The sequence below is a fragment of the Pocillopora damicornis genome, chromosome 9 (genome assembly GCF_964200805.1).
Source record: "Pocillopora damicornis chromosome 9, jaPocDami1.2, whole genome shotgun sequence".
NCBI classification, from domain to species: Eukaryota; Metazoa; Cnidaria; class Anthozoa; order Scleractinia; family Pocilloporidae; genus Pocillopora; species Pocillopora damicornis.
Window position 1 is genome coordinate 1707577 of NC_142678.1, and position 21756 is coordinate 1729332.

General features: G+C 39.9%; 1 protein-coding gene across 3 annotated transcripts in view; it reads right to left on the reverse strand.

Annotated features, from left to right (window-relative positions):
* Positions 1 to 1019: 1019 nt before the first annotated feature.
* The window catches only part of LOC113680952 (uncharacterized), a 35415-nt gene continuing 14678 nt past the window's right edge, over positions 1020 to 21756 (reverse strand). Inside the window, exons 27-71 of one of the 3 annotated variants that reach the window (XR_016179555.1) lie at positions 21668 to 21721; positions 20891 to 20935; positions 20704 to 20757; positions 20493 to 20546; positions 19916 to 19969; positions 19505 to 19558; positions 19336 to 19389; positions 18642 to 18686; positions 18451 to 18495; positions 17984 to 18037; positions 17342 to 17395; positions 16886 to 16939; positions 16733 to 16786; positions 15734 to 15787; positions 15536 to 15643; positions 14974 to 15027; positions 14682 to 14735; positions 13887 to 13940; positions 13576 to 13629; positions 13044 to 13097; positions 12569 to 12622; positions 12098 to 12151; positions 11329 to 11382; positions 10929 to 10982; positions 10372 to 10425; positions 9955 to 10008; positions 9399 to 9452; positions 9210 to 9317; positions 8316 to 8369; positions 7599 to 7652; positions 7297 to 7350; positions 6801 to 6854; positions 6515 to 6568; positions 6038 to 6073; positions 5561 to 5578; positions 5075 to 5092; positions 4914 to 4949; positions 4562 to 4594; positions 3741 to 3809; positions 3095 to 3142; positions 2869 to 3004; positions 2637 to 2736; positions 2328 to 2390; positions 1880 to 2071; positions 1020 to 1386 (exon numbers count right to left, since the gene is read on the reverse strand). Coding sequence is in view for 1 of the 3 variants with exons in the window: in XM_089181678.1 (XP_089037804.1) it covers positions 1237 to 1386; positions 1880 to 2071; positions 2328 to 2390; positions 2637 to 2740; positions 2869 to 3004; positions 3095 to 3142; positions 3741 to 3809; positions 4562 to 4594; positions 4914 to 4949; positions 5075 to 5092; positions 5561 to 5578; positions 6038 to 6073; positions 6515 to 6568; positions 6801 to 6854; positions 7297 to 7350; positions 7599 to 7652; positions 8316 to 8369; positions 9210 to 9317; positions 9399 to 9452; positions 9955 to 10008; positions 10372 to 10425; positions 10929 to 10982; positions 11329 to 11382; positions 12098 to 12151; positions 12569 to 12622; positions 13044 to 13097; positions 13576 to 13629; positions 13887 to 13940; positions 14682 to 14735; positions 14974 to 15027; positions 15536 to 15643; positions 15734 to 15787; positions 16733 to 16786; positions 16886 to 16939; positions 17342 to 17395; positions 17984 to 18037; positions 18451 to 18495; positions 18642 to 18686; positions 19336 to 19389; positions 19505 to 19558; positions 19916 to 19969; positions 20493 to 20546; positions 20704 to 20757; positions 20891 to 20935; positions 21668 to 21721 (2766 nt within the window). In the remaining 2 variants the exon portion in view is untranslated. Of the gene's footprint in view, positions 1387 to 1879; positions 2072 to 2327; positions 2391 to 2636; positions 2741 to 2868; positions 3005 to 3094; positions 3143 to 3740; positions 3810 to 4561; positions 4595 to 4913; positions 4950 to 5074; positions 5093 to 5560; positions 5579 to 6037; positions 6074 to 6514; positions 6569 to 6787; positions 6855 to 7296; positions 7351 to 7598; positions 7653 to 8315; positions 8370 to 9209; positions 9318 to 9398; positions 9453 to 9954; positions 10009 to 10371; positions 10426 to 10928; positions 10983 to 11328; positions 11383 to 12097; positions 12152 to 12568; positions 12623 to 13043; positions 13098 to 13575; positions 13630 to 13886; positions 13941 to 14681; positions 14736 to 14973; positions 15028 to 15535; positions 15644 to 15733; positions 15788 to 16732; positions 16787 to 16885; positions 16940 to 17341; positions 17396 to 17983; positions 18038 to 18450; positions 18496 to 18641; positions 18687 to 19335; positions 19390 to 19504; positions 19559 to 19915; positions 19970 to 20492; positions 20547 to 20703; positions 20758 to 20890; positions 20936 to 21667; positions 21722 to 21756 lie in introns of those variants that run through there. The other 2 variants (XM_089181678.1, XR_016179556.1) reach the window with 2 other exon arrangements.

Here is a 21756-nt window from a genome sequence, read left to right on the forward strand (position 1 = left end):
ATTCTCCTTGTCAGCACCCTAAGAAATGTATAGAGCATAGTGTGGAGAGTTTGCATACTGATGTTAGGGTGTAAAGGGTTAATTAGATTGCTGCACCACCATCCTGGCACACTTAGCGCAGAGTAAGATTCAAGTTTGCCAACAAATTTACATTTGATACATTCTCGAAACTTGGCCAGAGCAAGAGTTTTTTGGTCGATAACATATCCTTGAGAACAAATTAATTAATTCTCAGGTCCAACCCTTTACTTCCACGAGTGACAGAAAAGAAACTGCTCTTTCCAATATCAACCCAGCTGCAAATGTGACGATAACGAAAAAAAAGGTAATAATGGCTCAGGGACATATTTTGATTTCACCCAAATAAGGAATGCTTGTCAAAAAATGCAGAGTATGGATGATTAGACCTTGGTAGTGAGACGATTGACATATAAATATGTTTGTCTCAAGATAATTTGGCTTATTGAGCATCCACATCTAGGCAAATATAATCCTTTTGTCCTTTAGAGCGATTCACATAAAGCTGATAAGTTGCGCGCGACTGAGACTACAATAACCATGATTAAAACGTGTCAGGCACGACTATTTCCAGTTTTCACTAACCCATCCTTATCTGTTTTTGTTTGCTTTTACTAGGAATGTATATTATTTATCATCTTAATTACTTTTCACTAAACAAATCTCTATTTTGACAGAAAATAGGGTAGGATGATTTTTCCAAAGGAAAACATGAAAACGAGATCTTCGATGTGACCTTCCTCAAAATCCGCTGAATTCATAGGCTTCAAGTTTAGTAAAGAGGTATGCTCTATAAACCAAAATACTTTTATATCCACCATTAAAAGTAAACATGGAATTTAAGCACAGTTGCTCTTAGTTACTGTAAAAGGCAGCGTGCCATAATTTAAGGGAAACGTCTTAGTGGCGGATATGAAAATAATAAAGTTTATGAGACATACCACTCCTTTGAAATGAGAGAATAAGGGAAGGTTCAGATGAAAGGTAAAGGACTACAAGAGGATTTTTTACTCCACTATAATTTAAATAATAAAGCGTATGATTAGTACAACACAAAGATTTCCGTTAAAAATTCAGTCTTTAGATTACAACGTACTATACTAAGATGATGACATCGAATTAGGAAATGTTTTTAAAAAGCTACTAGGGTGATAGCCCAGCTGTTATGTCTTTGACTTAAGAGAAGTAAAATACTAGAGGGAGTCCAGATCCATAACTTTAATACATAAAACACACGGGTCCAATCTCAAGACGGAAAGGCCCTGTTGATTCACTGACGTAAGTTCGGGCAAAGTCCACTATTGGTAAAGCACCTGTGCGTTTTGTATTGATTTCCATAACTGCTTGACGACCCGAGAGCTCGTTCTCCTAAACAAACAAACGAATAAATAATAATAAATAAATCGAAAAGTATAGGATGTAAGAAAAAAGGAAGGCAAAGGGGACAAAGGCACGAAGAAACAAGGGAATGAAGAAACGAGGTAAAAAGGAACGAATGAACTAAGCACCGGCGCAAAGAAGCACCGAAACATCGAAGGAACGAAGGAACGAAGGAACGAAGGAACGAAGGAACGAAGGAACGAAGGAACGAAGGAACGAAGGAGCGAAAGAACGAAGGAACGAAGGAAGGAAGGAAAAAAGGAACGAGAGAACGAAAGAACGAAGGAACGAAAAACGAAAAAACGACGGAAAGAAGGAGCGAAGGCACAGTGGTACCATGGCACGAAGGAGAGACGAAACGAAGGAATGGAGGGACAAAGGGTCGAAGCTTCGAGGCCACAAACGCACGAAGGCGAGAGAAGACAAATAAACATGGACGAAGAGAAACGAAGGAATGGAAAAACTGATGATTCATCCAAACCTTGGAATCTGTGGAAACAAAGCTGGGCTTAGTTCGCTCTGATGATCTGAATTCCATTTCATTTTCTCCTTGAAGTTCAATGGTGCAGTCGTTATCATTTTCTCTGAAGCACGAATACGTTATGTTCTGATACACTCCTTTGCTCAAGAGTCTTAGAAAATTAATTTGGCCAGTCGTTGCCTTGTATTCAAACTGTGGAGAAAAAAAACAGAATTAACGCAGTTTTAAGAAACCATATCTCCAATCATTCATTTCATTTTCCCACCACCGGTATCCCGACAAAGAAATATTGCAAGCACAGTGTGGTCAGGCAGAGGGGATTTCATATTCCGTACCTTCTCTAGGGAATTCGTTCCTTGCATTGCCTGAAATCAAAACGTACTTATCTAACCTGAGCTGATTCCTCGATGAACCCAGAGTCCTGTTCACATTTGGCAAATCAACTTACCGTTTCTGTTTGAAGGTTGACTTCGCTTATCCACTGATTGGCAGAGAGGGTCGGAATCGTGATCTAAGAGAGAGAAGAAGTGTGATAATTTACAAACCTGAAAACGAGTGTCGATAATACTGAGCATTTCACACATATTGCAAACATTTCAAAGAGCAGTTTCAGTTCTTTCACTCCACCCAAAGATGGGAAGGTGTTTGATCTCGTGCGACATCGTCCATAAAGAGAGTTAGTTGTAACATTTTCATGAAAATAATCTAGAGAGACCAAACAATAAAGAGGCGTTCAAAGTATAGGAAGAGTTCCAACCTTATGGTTTCTGGGCTCTATGCAGTTGACTTGCTCCTCAAAGTCGCAATAAACCTGAACCGCATCATCGATACAACCCTCGTTTGGATCAATCCAGTATCTTCCTAGAATAGAGACATTAGTCAGATCCCAAGCCCTTTCAAAATGTTTCCATTGAGGAAGTTTTGTTGATGACAAAGTTGGACTTGTGTGAGAGAAAACTAAATATGATATCAGGTCAATTTTTACATACCACTTAGATACTCGGGATAATCAAGATGAAGCTCTCGACATGAACGTGCAGGGTATCGCCTGGTGCCGTTTTGTGTTCTGAAATTCTCGACGGCATAGCTAAGAGCAGTCAGGTAGTAATCTATTGCTTGTGACATCTAAAAAAAACTATGATCATTAATTTTGAAAAAAGCATGATTTTAAGTGCAAATATTAAAAGTATAATTTTGGGTAAGAAAGTCACCCACGTCTAACTGCAGTTGATCGTCAGCGGTGTTGGTTTCTTTGTCTCTCCCCTTTACAGAGAAAAACGGGAAAAAAACAGATACAATCATTTCCTTTATGTTAGTCACAATAAGTGCTCGCAAATTATAGGTAACAAATTATCTTTCTTGATAGACTGAACAGAAAGAGGGTAACTAAAAAGTAGGGAGGAAGGGAGGGGGGGAGGGAGGGGGGGAGGTTGAAGTGGTGTGGCACATGTAACCCCTCTTCCCACAACTCATCATCATAGAACAGCCTGACCAGTTATGCCAACGAGATACAAGAGTTGGACTCTCAAGGAAAATTCTAGCTACAATCTTCAATTGCCAAAGTAGCATCTGCTCTGACATGCCTATCGTAAAAGATCAGCTGTTTCATATTATACAAGTCTGGAAGTCGACCAAATTACAGTGGATCTTCCTTGAAGGGGCCATCGATATCCACGGAACTAGAGAAACTCCCCACTGATTAGGTTTTTCCCCCTACGTAAATGTAACGGATACAAAGCTAGCGGGACAACTATTTTGGGTAGAGACTTCTTTTTACCTAATTTTTTTATAGATGTGTCCAAAAAGTTAAGCTCCACTTTATTTGAATCAAGCAAACAAAACAATTGACTTATTAAATTACCTGGTTACTCGAGTAGAGCCGACGATTGGAGAATGGACCCTTCTTGTTCACTCCGGTGGAAATACCAGGCTGGAATATATTGGAAACGAAAGTTTCGAGAAGGGAGGTAAGTCCATATTACGAGATCCAGTTTGACAAATAACCGTAAAATGCGATGATTTTTAAAACGCGGCAGATTTTTTTGCCTCACACGTATTAAATGGCTTTTTGAACCTGACCGTTAATAACGTTCTGGAAGCCCCCATCAATGCCTGCAGCTTCCTTGCTTTTTAGTTTAAATCTGAATGATTTCATAAACGATTCAAAGATTCAAAAGTGAATTTTAACTGTCAGTCATACATCCTTTCTTTTCACCCTTGTAAGACCATCAATGAACACGCGCCACGTTAGATAAAACTAGTTCAATGAAATATCACGTGATGCGGTGTAGGTTTGCACCGCGTGCGGAGTGACGGATACTACAATCCTGATGTGAGCAAATATACCACCGATTTTAAGATAGACTTGCTTTATCTAAGTGAATACTCTCTCGGAAAAGGCTTAATGGAAACAACGAAAAGACCACAATTAGGGGGTTTATCGATTGCATGTTTACACGTTTCTCCATCGTTTCCAATAGCGTTCCTACTTCCATTGCAGTAATTTCGTCCCCTTTCTAAACTCTATAGCTTTCGACTGTAACAGTTCTTGTTCTCTACAAAATTTCGAATAGAAGTTGACCTGCTGGATTCCTGATAGTTTTAAGTTCGATTCGTTACTCAACAAGAAGCGAGCGGCATTACGAGCCAAAACGACGGTTGTGGAAGACAATATTAACATACCGGCTGCGGGTAGATATATTGCCCTGGAGGCCCCTGCGGATTTAGAAGACAAGGTATTAAAACAATGTCACTGTCGTTCATATTTGATAGCATTATCACTATGTGCTGTAGTGTTAACTACCCTACTCTGGTCTGATTCAGTGGATGATAAAATGCCTCCTTGCGAAAACACTCTCGCTGCCTGACAGATAAAACAGGAGGGATGGATGCAGAGAGGGTGACACGGTTGCCGAACGGTTACAGCGCTGAACTGTGGGTAGTGAGGACCAGGTTACTCTCACAACACCTCTTTCCACCCAGGAGTATAAATGAGCACAGACAAACTGTCAATGTGTCAGTACATATTACATACCTTCTCGCCTGGCGGACCAGGAGGGCCTGGGTCACCCTGTGTACGACAATAAGTGATTTCATGAATCAGAGAGAGCGCATAAACAACAACAACAAAAAGACTTAATAGAGTGTAAAGAAAATACCACTTAAAAAAACAATAAATAGTAGAATATAACATACCGGTACTCCGTCATACCCCTAGAAAGTTAGAAAAAGCAAAATGAAAATAATGGTCTTATCGCGTATTACTTGACACGAATAACTTGAAAATATATTTTTATACAAAAAAAAATTAAAAAACATCGAGGGGTGAATAGTTTAAAGAACAAACGACCGATGAGGCGAATTAGTTCAAGAAAGCAAAATAGATCGATTGAAGGGTGGACAGGGAAAGGATGAAGAAACACGTGACAAAAAATGTCAAGTTCAAATGGACACAGTTTTGGATGTATCAATTTTATCAATTTTACAAAACCAAAAGAAAATATTCACTTTCAGTGATAACGTTAACAGCTTAGAATAGAGACCGAAAAAGTAATTGGAAGCAGTAAAAGTCACAATACAAAAGCATGATGTGAAGTCTCAAGACCATCATCATATAGCTATTATCAAAAACGATCAAGGCCTCGATCTCTGCGTCCTATTTATTATGAATGGCGCACTTACGGGAGGTCCTCTTGGTCCCTGAAGAAGAACACAGAAAAGATATGATCACTGTGTTGTATAAACAAATCTACGCAGTTACTAAAACAAAGCATGCTATTCTCTCGATGTTTTTCTTGTTGATTAATGATTAACCTCGAGCCGCGAAGTAGATGTACCCATTGGATGGTAGATACCGTTAGGCATCAACATTGTGCACGAGTTTTACATCGAAGATTCGCCAGATTTTGCATTTTGTGGAAACAAAGTTTGTGGCACTAGATGAGCGAAATTTGTGATGAGAACCATTTTCGTTCTCAATTTTAGGAAAAGCATTTCCTGCTGACCGTTAAATTAAAAAAGGAATAAATGTCACAGTTTGCGGGTTTTAAAGGAAAAAGTTGCGTAGAAATGTGCTGAGTGACAAATGATTCTGATATGGATAATTCAAGTCATTCCGATTCTATGTAAACTGGGTAAAACAACAGTTTAAACACCTACCGGCTCACCATATTCACCCTCAGGCCCAAGTCGCCCCTAGATTTTAATTCACAAAGCATAAGTATGATACAAATTCTGTACAGTAATGTGTTTGAGAAGACTCAGCCTTTAAGATCAGTGCAGTAGTATAACATTATCTAACAAACTGGTTTGTATTGGTGATACAATTGGACTGATTTTATGAGCCTCACTCGAACGAACACGGGCCCGTTCCACGGAAATCCAAGTAACTTCACGCGTCCGAAAACCCTCTTAAAATCCCAATCTAAGGAACAGTGGCTCCAAGATCAATACAGCTTATATCATTTCTTAGTTATTTCATCGCTTGAGTTTCAAATCTCCATCATGTTTATTGCCATGTCCAACAAAAATCAACTTTTTCGAATCGGTCGTTATCAGGAAAATCAGAAAACGAACCCCCCAGCTTCTCCCTGAGGGACAACAGGTGCGATTTAGTATCTGTTATTATCATCTTACCTCCATACCGCCATAACCGGGAGGGCCTGGTGGTCCTTGAGGCCCCATCACGCCCTTAAGTAGAAAGACAGCTATGGATAAGTACGACCTCTTTCCCAAGCGAAATGAGAGAGAGACGAGAACGAAGTTGAGATGAGTGATAACGAAAAGACACAGAAAGAGTGAATATTCCCGAATCCCCACGTCTAATATCGAATGGCAGGGAAATCTTTATACCAGTCTTGTAGGTTTTAAATGTGATTTACTTTGACCAACCAATCAAAAGCCTCTTACCAGCGTCACTCACCTTGGGTCCGGTAGGGCCGGTTGATCCTTGGCTACCAGGCTCCCCTGTCCTCCCCTGTAAAATAGATACTTTTCTTTTTAGAACAAGTTGGTAAACTTTGCATCAATATAAAATTTACATATTAAACCCATGAAGTTATTAAAATAAACGAAATTTCATAACAAAGTTGATTTCCTGCCCTGTGTACTTGGTATTGGAGATGTGAATCGGTTTTTAAGTAATGCTTGGGTTATCAAGGGTTGTAAACCCTTAAAGATTATAGTAAAAAAAATTGATCTGATCACCAATTAGCATGAACATAATCATGGGTGAAGGGTACCGTCAACTTTGTGCATACGTAAAGCAAGTGCAACATGTTTTCTTCGTGAACATAATTCCAAAGTAACATTGCGATATGAATACTAATCACGTACTGCCCCCCTACACTTAAGCACTAAAACATCCACATCCAATATCCCAAAGATAAGTTTTCTACTAGTAGAAAATTAAACATTACCTCTTCTCCAGGTGGACCAGGGATTCCCGGAAGTCCTAATAATCCTGGATCACCCTAGGCATGTAAAACAAAAATTAGACTTGAAAGGTTTTCGATATTGTTAGTTATGCACATAGGAATACAAATCATCATACAAAATTGATATGTAAATCTTAAACGATGACATCTGTTCACAAAAATGTACTAATGTATTAAGAAATAGTACTGGTAATTACAATTATAAACAATAAATGTTAATCGATAAATCAATGAACCAGTTGGGTCCGAAGGCTGACCAACTCAGCACTAAAAAGTAAACTTACTTGCCGACCTGCTCGCCCAGTCTCTCCTTCATCACCTTGTATTCCCATAGGACCCTGAATGCGGGGGAAGGAAAATATTAAGACTGTTCTCAAGCAAAACAGAGGGTACGGTACAGATTTGAAGGTGGTTGTGATAAAAATTGGGTGTGGTTTTTGAAAGTGCCACCTGAGCATATGAACGTATTTATGTGTTGAACCCTAACAAAACAAACAAACACACAAACAAACCGAAAGTAAGCACAATATAACAGAGAGTGGAATTATGGGTGAATTTGACCAAATCCTGACTCCAGTGCTGATGGAACAGACTAGTCACAACTTTCAGAAGCCACAATCGGCGACACGTTTAATTTATATGTGACTTTATTGTGACATGTAGCTCTGAAAAAGGGTTTCGATCTCAGAGACCAGGTCTGATATAGGATCAGAATTTGGTGAAAGGAGGGCTTCACCGCTACTGCATTTCCAAGGAGCACCACTTGAGTTCTCGTGCTCGGGCTGGGCTTTAGCAGAGCCGGCTTATCAAAGGCAAGCCGCGTGACCCGATGAATTGTCCATTTATTAACGCTTTAAAGCCCTTGGTTCCTCAGATTTCTGATACCGGAGCTTTGCAGGCACACGTTGTTTTTTCTAGGAGCCTAGCTTCGCAGTACATTTCATCAGGATGAAAAGATGAGAGGTTACATTCATTTTTTTTAACGAAGCAGGATAACTTACAGGTTGTCCTTTGTGTCCGAATACCCCTTCATCTCCGTCGGAACCCAAATCACCCTTGATGACAAAAAAAAACAAGCAAGAACGAAAATTACTCGCCTGGTATTAGAATCTGGCTAGAATAACACGGCTTTTGGTTAATTAATAATTATGCATTAAGCATAAATCGCGGCAAACGTGTAAGGTCTATAAAAGCGCGAAAGGACAAAAAAAGTGGTGATCAGTAAAGTCCAAATGAACGTCGTATTTGTAAAATTTCTCTCGGAACGTTCAGCTGTAACGCAAGGAAGAATATGAAGATGGTCGCATACACTTAACAACTTTTTCCTCTGCAGTAAAGAGGTTCATAAATGAAATTCTTAGGGTTTTAGCGACCCTTCAACATAAAACCACTTATTCAAGTTAATTAAATAGCAACACTTAAGAGCACGTTTACAAGAATTCTAAACTTGCCTGAAATTTAATGGTTGGAGAGGCAAGAGGAGGTCTTTTTGGATCTTTCAATTGGAGTTTTTTTTCGAGAGGGGCTGCGCACGTGTTCAGCAAGAAACACTTTCTCCAACTAGCTATTTCTCATAACAGTGCGAATCTGCTCAGAAGGTGCCGAAAATATCTCTGCCACATTGTGCAAACACAAATTTATATTATAGCGCAGCTATATCGCATTATGCCAAAAGCTTTAGGGAATTCTATCACCGAGCACAATTCTTCCCTCGAAAATCATATCTTGCGCATGGCATAGCGCTTATCTGTTTCCACATCACACTTCGTACTTCACACGTCACAGCTCAAATTTTACGCTTCACGGTTCGCGCCCCACGTTTCAAACTTCACATGTAACATATCAAATTTCAAGGTTTACTATTCGCACTTCACGATTCATACTAAAGGTCTTACCGGTTCACCTGAGAACCCTGGAATGCCTTTATCCCCAGCTTCCCCCATTCTTCCCATTTCACCGGGAGGTCCTATAGCTCCATCAGTCCCATTGTTTCCGACATCTCCCTGAAAGTAAGCAACAAACTTAACCGTAAATGCTGACTCATTTAAAAATAAGCATTTAAAATAAGTTCGTAAATAAAGTACCCGTTCTCCTAAGGCGCCATTCTCTCCGGGTGTTCCGTCTAAACCAGGTAGACCCTGTAAAAAATTGTAGTAGTAATTAACAATTATTTACCGAAGTGGAGGTAAATAGTGGAGGATATTTACCGAACTGCGAAGCAGCAAGGTAAAATATCCACCACTTTCACCGACACTGAGGTGATTAATTGAAAATAAAAAAGCATAGTTTGTTTCAATATACCAAAAAAAAGTCCGAAATTAAACTCTTGACGCGCGATTTTTCTTCCCCTTGGGCTGTTCGGATGTAAATAGTATCTCGCCCCGTTCAGGACCTGACAAAGATCTGACAAGTAAGGCTTAAACTGGAAGGCGCCCGAATGCAATTCGCCAAGTCACACATGCAGAGTTTTCTCTTTAGGGATATTGTTCAAAGTAGCTTCCACCTGTAACCTTTATGGGGCACAACTAAAAGATTCCCAATCTTCGAAATTAAATTTTCTCCGTCCAACCGATGAACAAGTAAGTCAATAAAACCAACCAAAGAACGAAACAAATGATAAAATTTGAACTACAAACTCACATCTCTCCCTAGGCGGCCGTCTGCTCCTTGATCTCCAGTTTTGCCAGGATATCCCTACAACAGACGAGATAAAAACTTAGAACGTAAGGGCGAGAAAGGTGTAGAATGCGACCCCCGCGACGCCACGAATGAGAGCCGTACACGAAACACGACGAGGTGAGCAGGTTTGGAAAAGTCTTCCGACCATTCGAGATGCAAGCTGAAGGAAGAAAGGAAGAGAGAGAAAAGAAGAAATAGTGCTTATTGATTGAGTTTGGTCGGGCTGGAGGGCAAAGCAATTGGCTCTCGGTCCTCTCTACGCTCGTTCTCTACGTCATGACCTCGAGCCAAATATTTTCCGCTAGGGTCCATTAAAGAAATAAGGACATGGAGGTGAAGCCATAAGAACCAAAAGCATGTTCAAACAGATCAACTCACTGCTAAACCAGGTTCTCCAGGTATACCACCAGCTCCCTTTGGACCTTGATCGCCCTTAAAAATAGGAAAAGATTTCATAAATCAAGCCTTTGTTTACCCGATATGATGGGAGACGCAGTTGCTGGACTCTGGGTCGAGAGGTCCGAATTTGAGACTTAGCCGGGCCACTGTGTCGTGTTCTTGGGCAAAAAACTTTACCTTCATCTCCACCCCGGAATATAAGTAGATACCGGCCATTTGTAAGGGAAGCCTAATGAGATGCTGGGGAGAGGGGGGGAGGGGGTAACTGGATGGACTGGTATCCTATCCTGGGGGGAGTACTAATTCTCCTAATCGCTTCATGCTGAGGAAAGCGGGATAAGTCACGGCTGGATGGGCCACTCGCCTAGAGTACAAACTCTACCTTAACCCGAAATGATCCTGACCGAAACGTAAAATTGGAAGTTTAAAACACCCCCATCTTGAGCTTAAAACACCCTCACTCTTGAAACTCATCAACCATTGAGGATCGTCTAAAGAACACAAACACCCCAACTGAATAAAAAATAACACTCTACCGATTCACCGTCTTCTCCTCGTGCTCCACCTCTTCCTGCAAAACCATTGAAGCCCTATAAAAAGGTTGAGAGTATTAAGTATAATTAGGATAATCCTATGGAAAGTATTAAATATTAAATTTTGGCCTTGTTAGCAGTTATGTTCCAACTTGTATCCACGTTGACGTGGAAACTTTAGCTTTGGAAAATCTTTACGTTGGCTAATTTACATACTCAATTTAAAAAAAACAAAACAAGTTATCATGTACGTCGCGATAAAATTAAGAGTAGTCTTCCTACTGTGGTAATTCCGTATATGTCAGTCGTTGAATAAAGTTAATCTTAACATTTTAAGCGCCAGGGATGGGGCTAGGCATTCTAGGAAGCCATTATGTAAACTTAGGGTTTAAAACGTACGTACATTAAGTCCGACATGTCCTTTGGGACCCATCGGCCCAGTGGGTCCCGGAAAACCCTGAAAAAGACAATTTGAAACTACTTTACGAGCCATTAAGATAATTTTTCCCTTTTTGCTGCCAAAGCGCAAACCCGACAACAGTTTTCTTCGAGCTTCGCTATCGGAATATGTTCGGCGTAGATAATGTCCGCGAACAAATATCCATGTATATTCAGACCTGGTTTGATGCTACTCTAGTTTATAGATTTAATGAATGTAATGGAAGAAGTTACAATTCATAGACCCAACGTTTCGACACTCCTGTCTAGTGCCTTCATCAGGGGTGATCTTTAATATTATTTAATCCATGTATGCTTTTATCTCTAAAGCACGTATGTGGAAAGTGCCCTTCGCACGCGCTGGCTGGCTAGCTCAACGGTTTGTACTAAACTAAACGAGCCAGGGTTAACAAAGTAGAAATAAATAGTTTCCGATAAACGATGACATGGATCTATAGCTCGGCCTTGGTGAAGAACTATTAAATACATATTCGAAATTCAGCTCCAAAAGAGAAATCTACGTTCTCTACTTTGGAATATTACATTTCAGATCTTTGCAACCTTAGGGCTAGAGGAGGGAACTTAAAGGGTTTTTTTTTTTGTTTCAATTTTTTTAGACAAATTATTTTTGTTTCCTCAATTTCCTTAGCTCTTGTTATTTTAATTTTAAATTGAGGTGACGAGCTACAGGAAAGTACAAACGGTTCCTTCCGTCAAAGCTGAAATATACTCACAACTGAGCCGTCTTGTCCGGGGGGGCCGGATATGCCATCTTGACCACTCATTCCCTTCAAGGGAACACAAGAAAATGAAAACAAGATTGCGGGGCTGTCAACAATTTAGAAAGTAAAAGGCTGCAGGGAAATACTGGGCCGCCAGGTTGTAGTGGACGCTATTCAGTTTCGCAAATTACATGCAAAACATTAAATGTGGTAGGCGTTCTGAGCGGAGAATCGGTTTAGACATGCAAACCTGTTACTATAAAAAAAATTATGATTTAATTCCACTTTAAACTGGGAAATGGCTGGGATACTAATATCTTCAATGGTATTTCAATAAATTTATGATGTTTGGGGGCGCTGTTCTTGCCGTAATTTTATAACAATTACATTGTTTCAAAAAAGTGTTTGTGTGAAAGCGAGATCCATCTTTTTACGATATGTGAAATACTAGCGGTATGCATGAATCATGCCGTTACAACTGACCGGAGGACCGGGTAGACCAGGTTTCCCTGATTTTCCATATCTTCCTCGAGCTCCCTGAAAGATTACAAAGTTTCAAACATTTATTCCGCAAGCGTGTTGAATATGAGATGATAGATAGCCAATGAGGCCCTTAGAGAGTGGAGCGCGAGTGGAATAATTGTTTTTATTAAAAACACCCCAAGCTATGGATAAATCTTCCCGACTTTATTTTGTTAGAACAAACGGAATGTTAGAAAGTACAATAGCACTTCTGGTTTAACTCGTTTTCATTCGCGCACGTGTTATAATGACTCATAAGCCATGAAGGCTTAAGTCGATGAAAACTCTTGAATTTCATTATCCGATGATCCAGACTTAGCTTTGACTAATAAAATGAACTCTGGTCGAATATCTAGACCAGGAACCATAACTGAAGAAAATTTAATCATCACTTTAAAAACAAAAGAACAAGGTATCAGTTGTACACGTCACTTACTTTCGTTCCAGGAATTCCAGGATTACCTTCAAGGCCTGTTTCACCTTCTCGACCCTTGAGTGCAGATGACAAAGAAAACGATGAAAAGATCTTAACAACTACCCAGGCTTGTTATCGGGAAGTTAATCCAAATAATAAAAACGGACCTCCGCAACACGTAACATAGTGCTTACGGCCTTCCTAAAGGAAAGGCCCAGAGGGCACAGAAATGCTTACGGTTCAATTACACAAGCATGATACGTACACTGTGGATGAAGATAACCATTCATGTTCGTTAATTAAGTTATAGTTTGATGATTCATTGTCAAACAAGGGTTTGTAGTAAGGGGGCGAGTGAATCCGTAAGGGGTTCGATTGATTTAATATGAAGCACTAGAGTTTGAGCTAGAGAGACGCTTTTACACGAAGTACCTTCAGTGACGTTTTACTGAGAAATCCTTGAAGCAGCACACATACGTATATTGAGAAGAAAAATTGAGTGGTTGCGTAGATTGATAAACTAGAGTAATTATGCAGGGAGTGCCGGACTTACTGTTGCTCCTCGTAATCCTGGCTTTCCCGGCATGCCAGGCGCTCCTCGAAGCCCCTATTTCACAAATGAAACAAGTCAATAGATATTTATACCGCAGAAATTATTTTTTCCCAACTAAAAATATAGATGGAATTTAATAATTGTTTCAGTTTCTTCCCCCTCCATTCCACTAATATATATTATATCTCTAACTCTTTTGATTGTCACAATTGCTTTTTCATGCTCTGGTGAGTTGGTTGTAAAGGTAATTATAACTTGAAACTGATTCATACATAAGTTTATACACGAATTTCAATCAATTTATTACGTACCACACCTCCAGGCTTTCCCAGTTCTCCAGGATCACCCTCGGGACCTTGCGATCCCTGTAAAAAAATTTTTCACTCAATTTAAGCATTGAAAATCCGTAAAATTTTACCGAGCGACAACATAATTTGTTATTTAATTTACTCAAAAGTGATAACTGGGAGTGACAACAATGATTAAGGAAAAAAAAATATTGGAGTTGCAAGAAAATAAACCATCTCTTGGGGGGCTACTTCAATAATAATCCACACCAAGTTTCCCCCACTTAGTTTTTCTCACCCTTACTGTGATGATCACCCAGCTTTACTTCCTAAGTGAACTTTCCTATCAACTTTTTGTTGCTAATCTTTTGTCTCAATTTTCTTCCGACGCAGCACGACAGTTCAGGGAACCATAACCTCTGTTTACATTTTACACATCAGTACGTTTTGATACATTTTTAAATGAAAAACAAGCCGGGAATCTGTGGATAACCGCTGGTCGTTTTCCCTTTCTGTCAGTGTTGCAAATTACATGCTGATAGAGGAAAAGCTGAGCCAGCACGCTTGCGGCAGGTTTCCTACTGACCCCAAGGTTACAGCAAAGTTGACCAAGAATACATGTAAAACACCTTTAGCTTAGCCTTCACACTTGGTACACATCAGAAAGAGCTGAAGTGTTGTAAAGAGTTGAACGCTTTAAATACAACAGCTGAGCCTGACTTTTACTGTTTTCAGGCGCTACTGGGGAATCATCGAGGTGAATCATGAAGATGGCAAAACTTGCGCTTTAAAACAATACCAACAAGCAGATTAACTCACCAGACCACCGCTTTCGCCCTTCGATCCTCGCACACCCACGGGTCCTTTTCTTCCCTAAAAGAAAAAAGAAATACTGGTTGATGTTCAAAAGTTTCTTTAATTTTCACCGCATAGGATGCTTTCCACTTTGCTGCTACAAGCACAACGCCAAATGCAATACTTAAAATCATTCTTTTAATAACATTTCATAACTTCATTTCATAATAACATTTCATATCATTTCATAATTTCATAACATTGTTTTAATAACATTTCTTGGAACTACATTAATAGAATTCAACTTGCCGTTCACCTTCATTCCAGGGGATCCTTTGTTTCCATCTGGTCCGGCTGGTCCAGAAGGTCCCTTGGAGCCAATGAAAAACAAAGTAAGTTCAAGTTTTGAAAAGGTGACAAGGAATGTTGAAGCCTTAACTAATAGATTTGTTCCAATAAAACACGCCGTGTCACTAGCGTCCAAAATCAAAAATCGAACAGTGGCATCCACAATAAAAAATCCGACACGAGTTTCCAAAACTAAAAATTGGACTCTAGTGCCCAAACCGAAAAAAAAAAAAGGAAACTAGTGTTTAAAATCAGAAATCGAAAAACTAGCGGGCAAAATTCAAATATCGCACTCTAGTGTTCAAAACGGAAGATACGTAAAAGAGCCAATTATTACGCCTTCCACCCGAACTTCTTTAGGCACCTTATGGAGGATCGTTTAGTAGAGTCCTCGATATTACAAGGAACTTTTTGCAGGGGACTCTTTAAAGTCGAAAGAACTTCGTAAAATTTTCTAACGTTAAGAACTTCTTCGATATTCTTCGCGGAATCAGGTCAAAATCAAAGTTGAAATACAACTCAGCATTTACCGTCGCTCCTCGAGTTCCAGGCAGACCAGAAGAACCTCTTCGCCCGGTTAGACCCATTTCTCCTTCCTTCCCAGGCTTTCCAGGTGCACCATTTACGCCATCCTTCCCCTGTCAATAGAAAACGCTTAAACATTACAGTTGTCTGTTCTAGAAGTTTCTAAGAAGTTCAAATATCATGTCCATTTCAAAACGTGTCACCTTGGCGCCGCGGGGTCCTGGGTATCCTGGGGTTCCTGGTCTTCCATCCATACCCTAAACAAGAAAAAAAATTCAAAAATGGTTTTTGTTCTATAATGAACGGTGGAAACTCTCTTTTGGGATATGTCCGCTAAAGAGGCAATATACCCACAATCAGCGCGTTCTAATTGTGTGTAGGATAACACTCCTGTTTGTATCACATTCTAAATCATTAACAAGAACCCCTCCCCATTCAATGTTGCCCGTATGTAGCTAAAAAATTCATGGAATCACAATACAACATTGTTTTTTTGTTTTTGTTTGGTTTTTTTTTTTTTTGGGGGGGGGAAGGTCGAAGAGGTTAACTTAATAAGGGCAAAAGAGATAATATTAAAGTAAATGGAAGGGGTTGAAAAAGTCAATGTCTCAACAATTTTGTTGCCGATTACAGGTACATTGCAATGCTTAACATAGTCCTTACTATACCAAATCGCTCGTAGAGCTTTTGCATCAGTTATTTCATTGAAGAGACTCCCGTACTCCGAAAAAACGTTTCATACAAAGGACTCCAATTTCGTTCTCATCTGAAATATCTTTCACAATCTTTGTTGGAAACGTGGCGGCCTAATAGTTGTTACTCTGGACGCCGGAACGAGTGGCGCGGGTTCGAGCCCCGGCCTCGTCATTGTGTTGAGTTCTTGAGCAAAACACTTTACTATCACAGTGCCTCCCTCCACCCAGGAATGTGATTGAGTACCGGCGGATTGTCAGGCAAGCCTAATGCAGTACTGGGGAGGGAGGGGAGTGGGGTAACCCGCGAATAAACGGCATTCGGTCGCGAGAGAAAAGCCACACTTCTTGTCACTGCATACTACAGAAAAAGAGATAAGCTCCAACTGGACAGGCCACGGATAAACTAAATTCTAGAAAAAAACACCCTTTGCTGCTACAAATCCACCTTGTAAAATGGATTTAATAAAGCACAATTCAAGCCATTTACATAATATCAACTTTACTAACCGGCTGACCATCTCGTCCGTTGTTTCCGGGAAGTCCCGGATAGCCATTTTCACCCTAAACCAACATGGTGATAAATATTCAATTAATCATTTTAAGAAAAACATAACCAATTGGTCATGCAAAAGCGAGTCTTGAACTTCATGTAATACTCACTGGCTTTCCTTTCGGCCCTTTCCTTCCGGTTCGTCCGCGCATACCTGGCCATCCCTTAGAAAAAGCGAAAAAAAAGACATTACGGTGGCTTTATTTTATCGATAAATTCATCTCGGTTCTATGAGAAATGTTTATCTAATGCAAACACTGTGATAAGGTAATATCCTGCGTCGCGGAAGTATTTTTTAGGATGTGCCCTGTTTGTGAAACACCCTCCAAATGAAACCCTTATTCGTAAAACTGAAACGAGTTCATTTTCTAAGCTACTAGTTCGCCGGAGAACACAAAATATGATTCTTCACTCTCTGTATGTTTGTCAAATAGTTCTTTGGGTGCTATACAGGCTTACTAAACCCTGACCAGGTAACGCATACTGTGGCAAGGAAGCTGCTGTTTTGCTGTTTTTCATTCTTTTAGTAAACTAAACACAAACACAAAACTGTTTGCTTCACTTACTGGTCTACCATCCGAGCCGCGCATTCCTTTGACCCCCTTCTTTCCTTTAGGACCCTGTTGGAAAAAAGTTTAAGTCGGCAAGAGATCTACTGCAGCCACCAATTAACATAATATCGTACATTTGTTCTGGGTAGTTTCGTGTGAGATCGCGTAAATTGGGCTGATTTTTGACATAATTCTTCGTCACTGTGACCCCATGTAGCCAACACAGCGGTCAAACTTCTGCACATGTGCGAACAAAAGTAGGGGTTAAGTGGCGTACCTTCAGGGATTTCAGGCTGTCAAAACCAAGTTTTCTTATAAACAACCACACAAGCGAGTAACTCACGGTGTTTGAAGACCATATAACTTTTTTGGTACCGCTTAAAACACAATGGAAAATAAGCAGGGAAACCGTAATTACAAAATCTTTGTGTTAGAATAGTCATGAGATTTCCTCTTCCCTACTATTCTGAATTAGAGGATAATACGACAAAGTTAATAATTTCATGCTTTCATGACTTCTAAAATAACCAACGATAGCATAGGAATTTTTTGCGGTATTGTGATGCAATTGAGCGTCCTTTATTTCAGTCAGTTACCCGAAAGAGAAACAGTTCCTACATTTCTACATTTTCAAGTCTTTAAAGAATCCGTACTCACAGGAGCCCCTGACAAGCCATTAAATCCATATTCACCGATGCGTCCCGGCATACCCTTCGGCACAAAACAGAATTGGAATTGAATGAAAATAAGAATAGATTTCAGTTAAATAGTTAAAAATGCCAAACAATTACAAAGACACGAAGAAGCAATAATGCAAAAAGGAAAAATACAGGAGACGAAAGAAAAAAGTAAATAAATCGGAAAAAATACCTATTGAATAAAGAGCAGGACAACATTCCTTACACAATTATATTTACCGAACAAAATCGAAACAAAAACAAATAAAATAACAACAAAAAAACACAAATGAAGAATTTTAGAGGTAACATTATTTAAGACCTGTTGTTTCTAAGCATACAAAACTATGTTTAAAATTTGTACATAGGGCTGGCCGATCCCTAACTAAAAAAAATTGATATTTGTATGTCATGAATCTAGTTTTTGACTGCGCATGCCCTGTTTACCGGAGAACCAGATAGTCCTATTGGTCCAGGAGATCCACGGGGTCCCTAAGGAATAAACGGAAGACGCATTCAGTTGAAAACAACCAAATTCCTGAGTTACCCAAAGAATGAGAAAAGAACAGGTCCTAGGTGGTACAGCTATATAGAATAAGCTAGCAAGCTGAGTTACAAGTGACTCAAACCAAACGAACCATATCTCCGGCCTTTCCATCTTTGCCGTTAGTTCCGCGGATTCCCTTTGGAATAGAAATAGTATAAAGATAATGTTTGAATTATTATCAACATTTTATTTTTATTTGAGAGTAATTAAGTTCTAACCGAGAGGCACTATCAGCTTAAAGTTTGCTGAAACCTTTTGACCCTTAAGAGTGATTAACATCTAATTTCTCCTTATAATATCACCACTGAATCACCTTTTAAGGTCACGAGAATAAAGGAATTGATCCTGAACTAAAGAAGTTCTTGATTGTTGAACAAATTCTCCTTGTCAGCTCCTCAGGACATTGTAGGGAACATGTGGAGAATATGCATACTGATCTTGGGAATAAATGGTTAAAGCCACTGATTTCACTTCTTTCAAAGCGATCTTTGATTTCAAATTTGGACTGCGTTGCACTTTGAAGACCGCATAATTCTGTTTCCTCTTAAAGGCTTTAAGTCTACCACAATGCAGCAAATAGCGCTCAAAAGCTTCGGTTAAAATATCACATCAATGAAGGGTTGCTCAAATGAAATACGGTAAGCATACACGCGTTACTATTTTTTTTTTTTGTTACTTTTACTACTTGTCCAAGTCATATTTTCTTTCACATTTGCAAATAAATCCGCTGCTATCAAGACTGTGAATAAGTATGTTCACAAATTTTCCAAAAAGAAAAACCTCACCTTACGCCCTACGCGGCCGGGATAGCCTGGGGCTCCTTGAGGTCCCGATAGACCCTATAAAAAATCGTATTCACATCATGTATATGACATCCCGCGCACAGTTAAACGCATGCGTAGAAGAGTTTAAAAGTTAGCATTGCAGGGTCCAAACAAGAAGTATGTTAAATACCTTTAATCCAAGACTTCCTCGAAATCCAGGCCCTCCCATCCTACCTCGACGACCCTGTCAAAGAAAACTCAAATTAATTGACGAAATTAAGATACACCCCTTGGAGCACTAAGCAAAGTAATTATTACCTTGTTTTGTTGGTAGGATGCATTTTTTGCCGATTTAAGACTAGGGTGTCTTTGGCCCTTTGTAGAAGATTTTGACCATGTAATATATTTTGGAATTTACCTCAAAATGCAGGAAAATGCGACTGCAAGACCCACCTGCCGTTCTAAACTACACATTTGTACCCATTTTAGGGAAACCACTGACTATCCTTTGACGAGTCCGTCAAGGACACACTCTCTTTCCCAACTCCCCTAAAAGATTTCCAAAGAAAGCCTTTTATACAGATGGTCCTTGTCTACTCACACGCCTTCCAGATCTCCCAGGTCTTCCTGTGGCCCCCTTGCGACCACGGTCACCCTTTAAGATGGCGAAAAGAAGGCATTGAATACCAATAGAATAAAAACACACCCCTTCATCACCCTCTTGAGTTAAAAGCTATCAAATAGATATCCTCCTAGCTTAAAAAATAAACATCTACCTAATGTCTCTTGATACAGACTCCCCAAAATAGTTTCTAACATTATTTCAACGTCCCCTTACGGACGACCTTTTCGCTACAGACTGCTAAGACTGACTAAAAACTCCTCAGTAGACTCTGAGGAAGATTTCCTTTTGCGTATTTGAAACCTCAGGCAACGTCAACGTCAACGTTAACGTCAATAAACCTTTTCGAACTTTCCTCACCCGGACAATTAGAATGAAGGTCAGTTATTAGTTTTGTCACGAGAGTGCAACAGTGCAACAGATAAAAAAAGAAAAAATCTAAGTGCCAAGAGGAATCGAACCCCAGGCCTTCGGATTTCGCGCTCGATCATTATGTAAATATGGTGTTAAATGATATCCAACTTATTTTATTATCACATATCTACAATGTCTGCACCTTTACTCCTCGAGGTCCTGTGCGTCCATTGGCACCAGGGCGTCCATCCACACCCTGTTTACAAATAATATCGTGATATTAAATCGCTTCTGAAATACTGTTCACAAATGTGTAATCACACGACAAATATCCCGTTTGTTACTTTAAAATACATTTCACATAAACTGTTTACATTTTCACAAAAAAATAAACTTAAATTCTCAAGTCCTACCCGCTCTCCTCTTGCACCGTTAAAGCCTCGCATTCCCATCATTCCACGAGAGCCCTGCATAAAACAAAACAACGGACATTGATGCATACCGAACGCAAACGCTACTTTGACTCAAAATCCAACATTTCTGCCGTCGGTAGAAGAACGTAAAATTCTATCGATCCTTTTTCTATTTCATTTTGCTTACTTCTCTTCCAGGTCTTCCCGGACGACCGTCATCGCCAGGCATTCCCTAAATTTCATAGAAAGTCAAAGAGAGTTAAAGCCTTGATACAACCACCCAATACGATGTTTGAAGACTTTCAATACGTCTACAAGCACTGTAAAAGAAGCAAAGTGTACCCAGAACTTTCCTGCGTTAGAAAAAAATAGGGCTTACAAAGGCCACACCTCTTAGCCTTGGAACTCAGAACAGCGTCATGATTTTAATCTTACTGTTAATTCTAACTCGATTTTGTGAGCAATTTATCTTTTCTATCGAGGTGTTAGCCAGTTTGGTCAACTTGCTCAGAAAGAATGTCGGCATTGCTTGCACGGCAGCAAATCAAATGATTGGGACAGAAGGAAGGCTGCACTCGAGCCAGGTGGCCCCATTCTGCCGCAACTCATCCCAGTGTCTGTAGCATGACGTGACTGGGGGTATTGCTACTCCCCTGGGTGGGATGCCAGTTCATCGCGATGTTACCATCGACATGTCGCCAGGATTCCCTAACAGCACGAGAGGATGTCTGTTTTCCAAGACATCCCCATAAAGTTTAATCTTCCGCTTGGTTTTTGAAGATAAATAACAATTCAAAAAAAGGGAAAGGGTCTTTCTTGAGCAAAAGTTCATAAAGAGAATGTCAATCTGTTTGCGAATAAAACTAAACATAATTTAGGAGGAACCGATATATCTCGGCCAACACTCTGACTGCCTGTCGGGTTCCTCCAGTATCACTTGATGGTAGCAAAAAGTACTCCTCACCGGCTTTCCTGATTCTCCATCGCGTCCTGCTTTTCCCCTCGGTCCACGAGCTCCCTGTTTAGGAACAAAGCGCAGCGTCGAAAATGAAA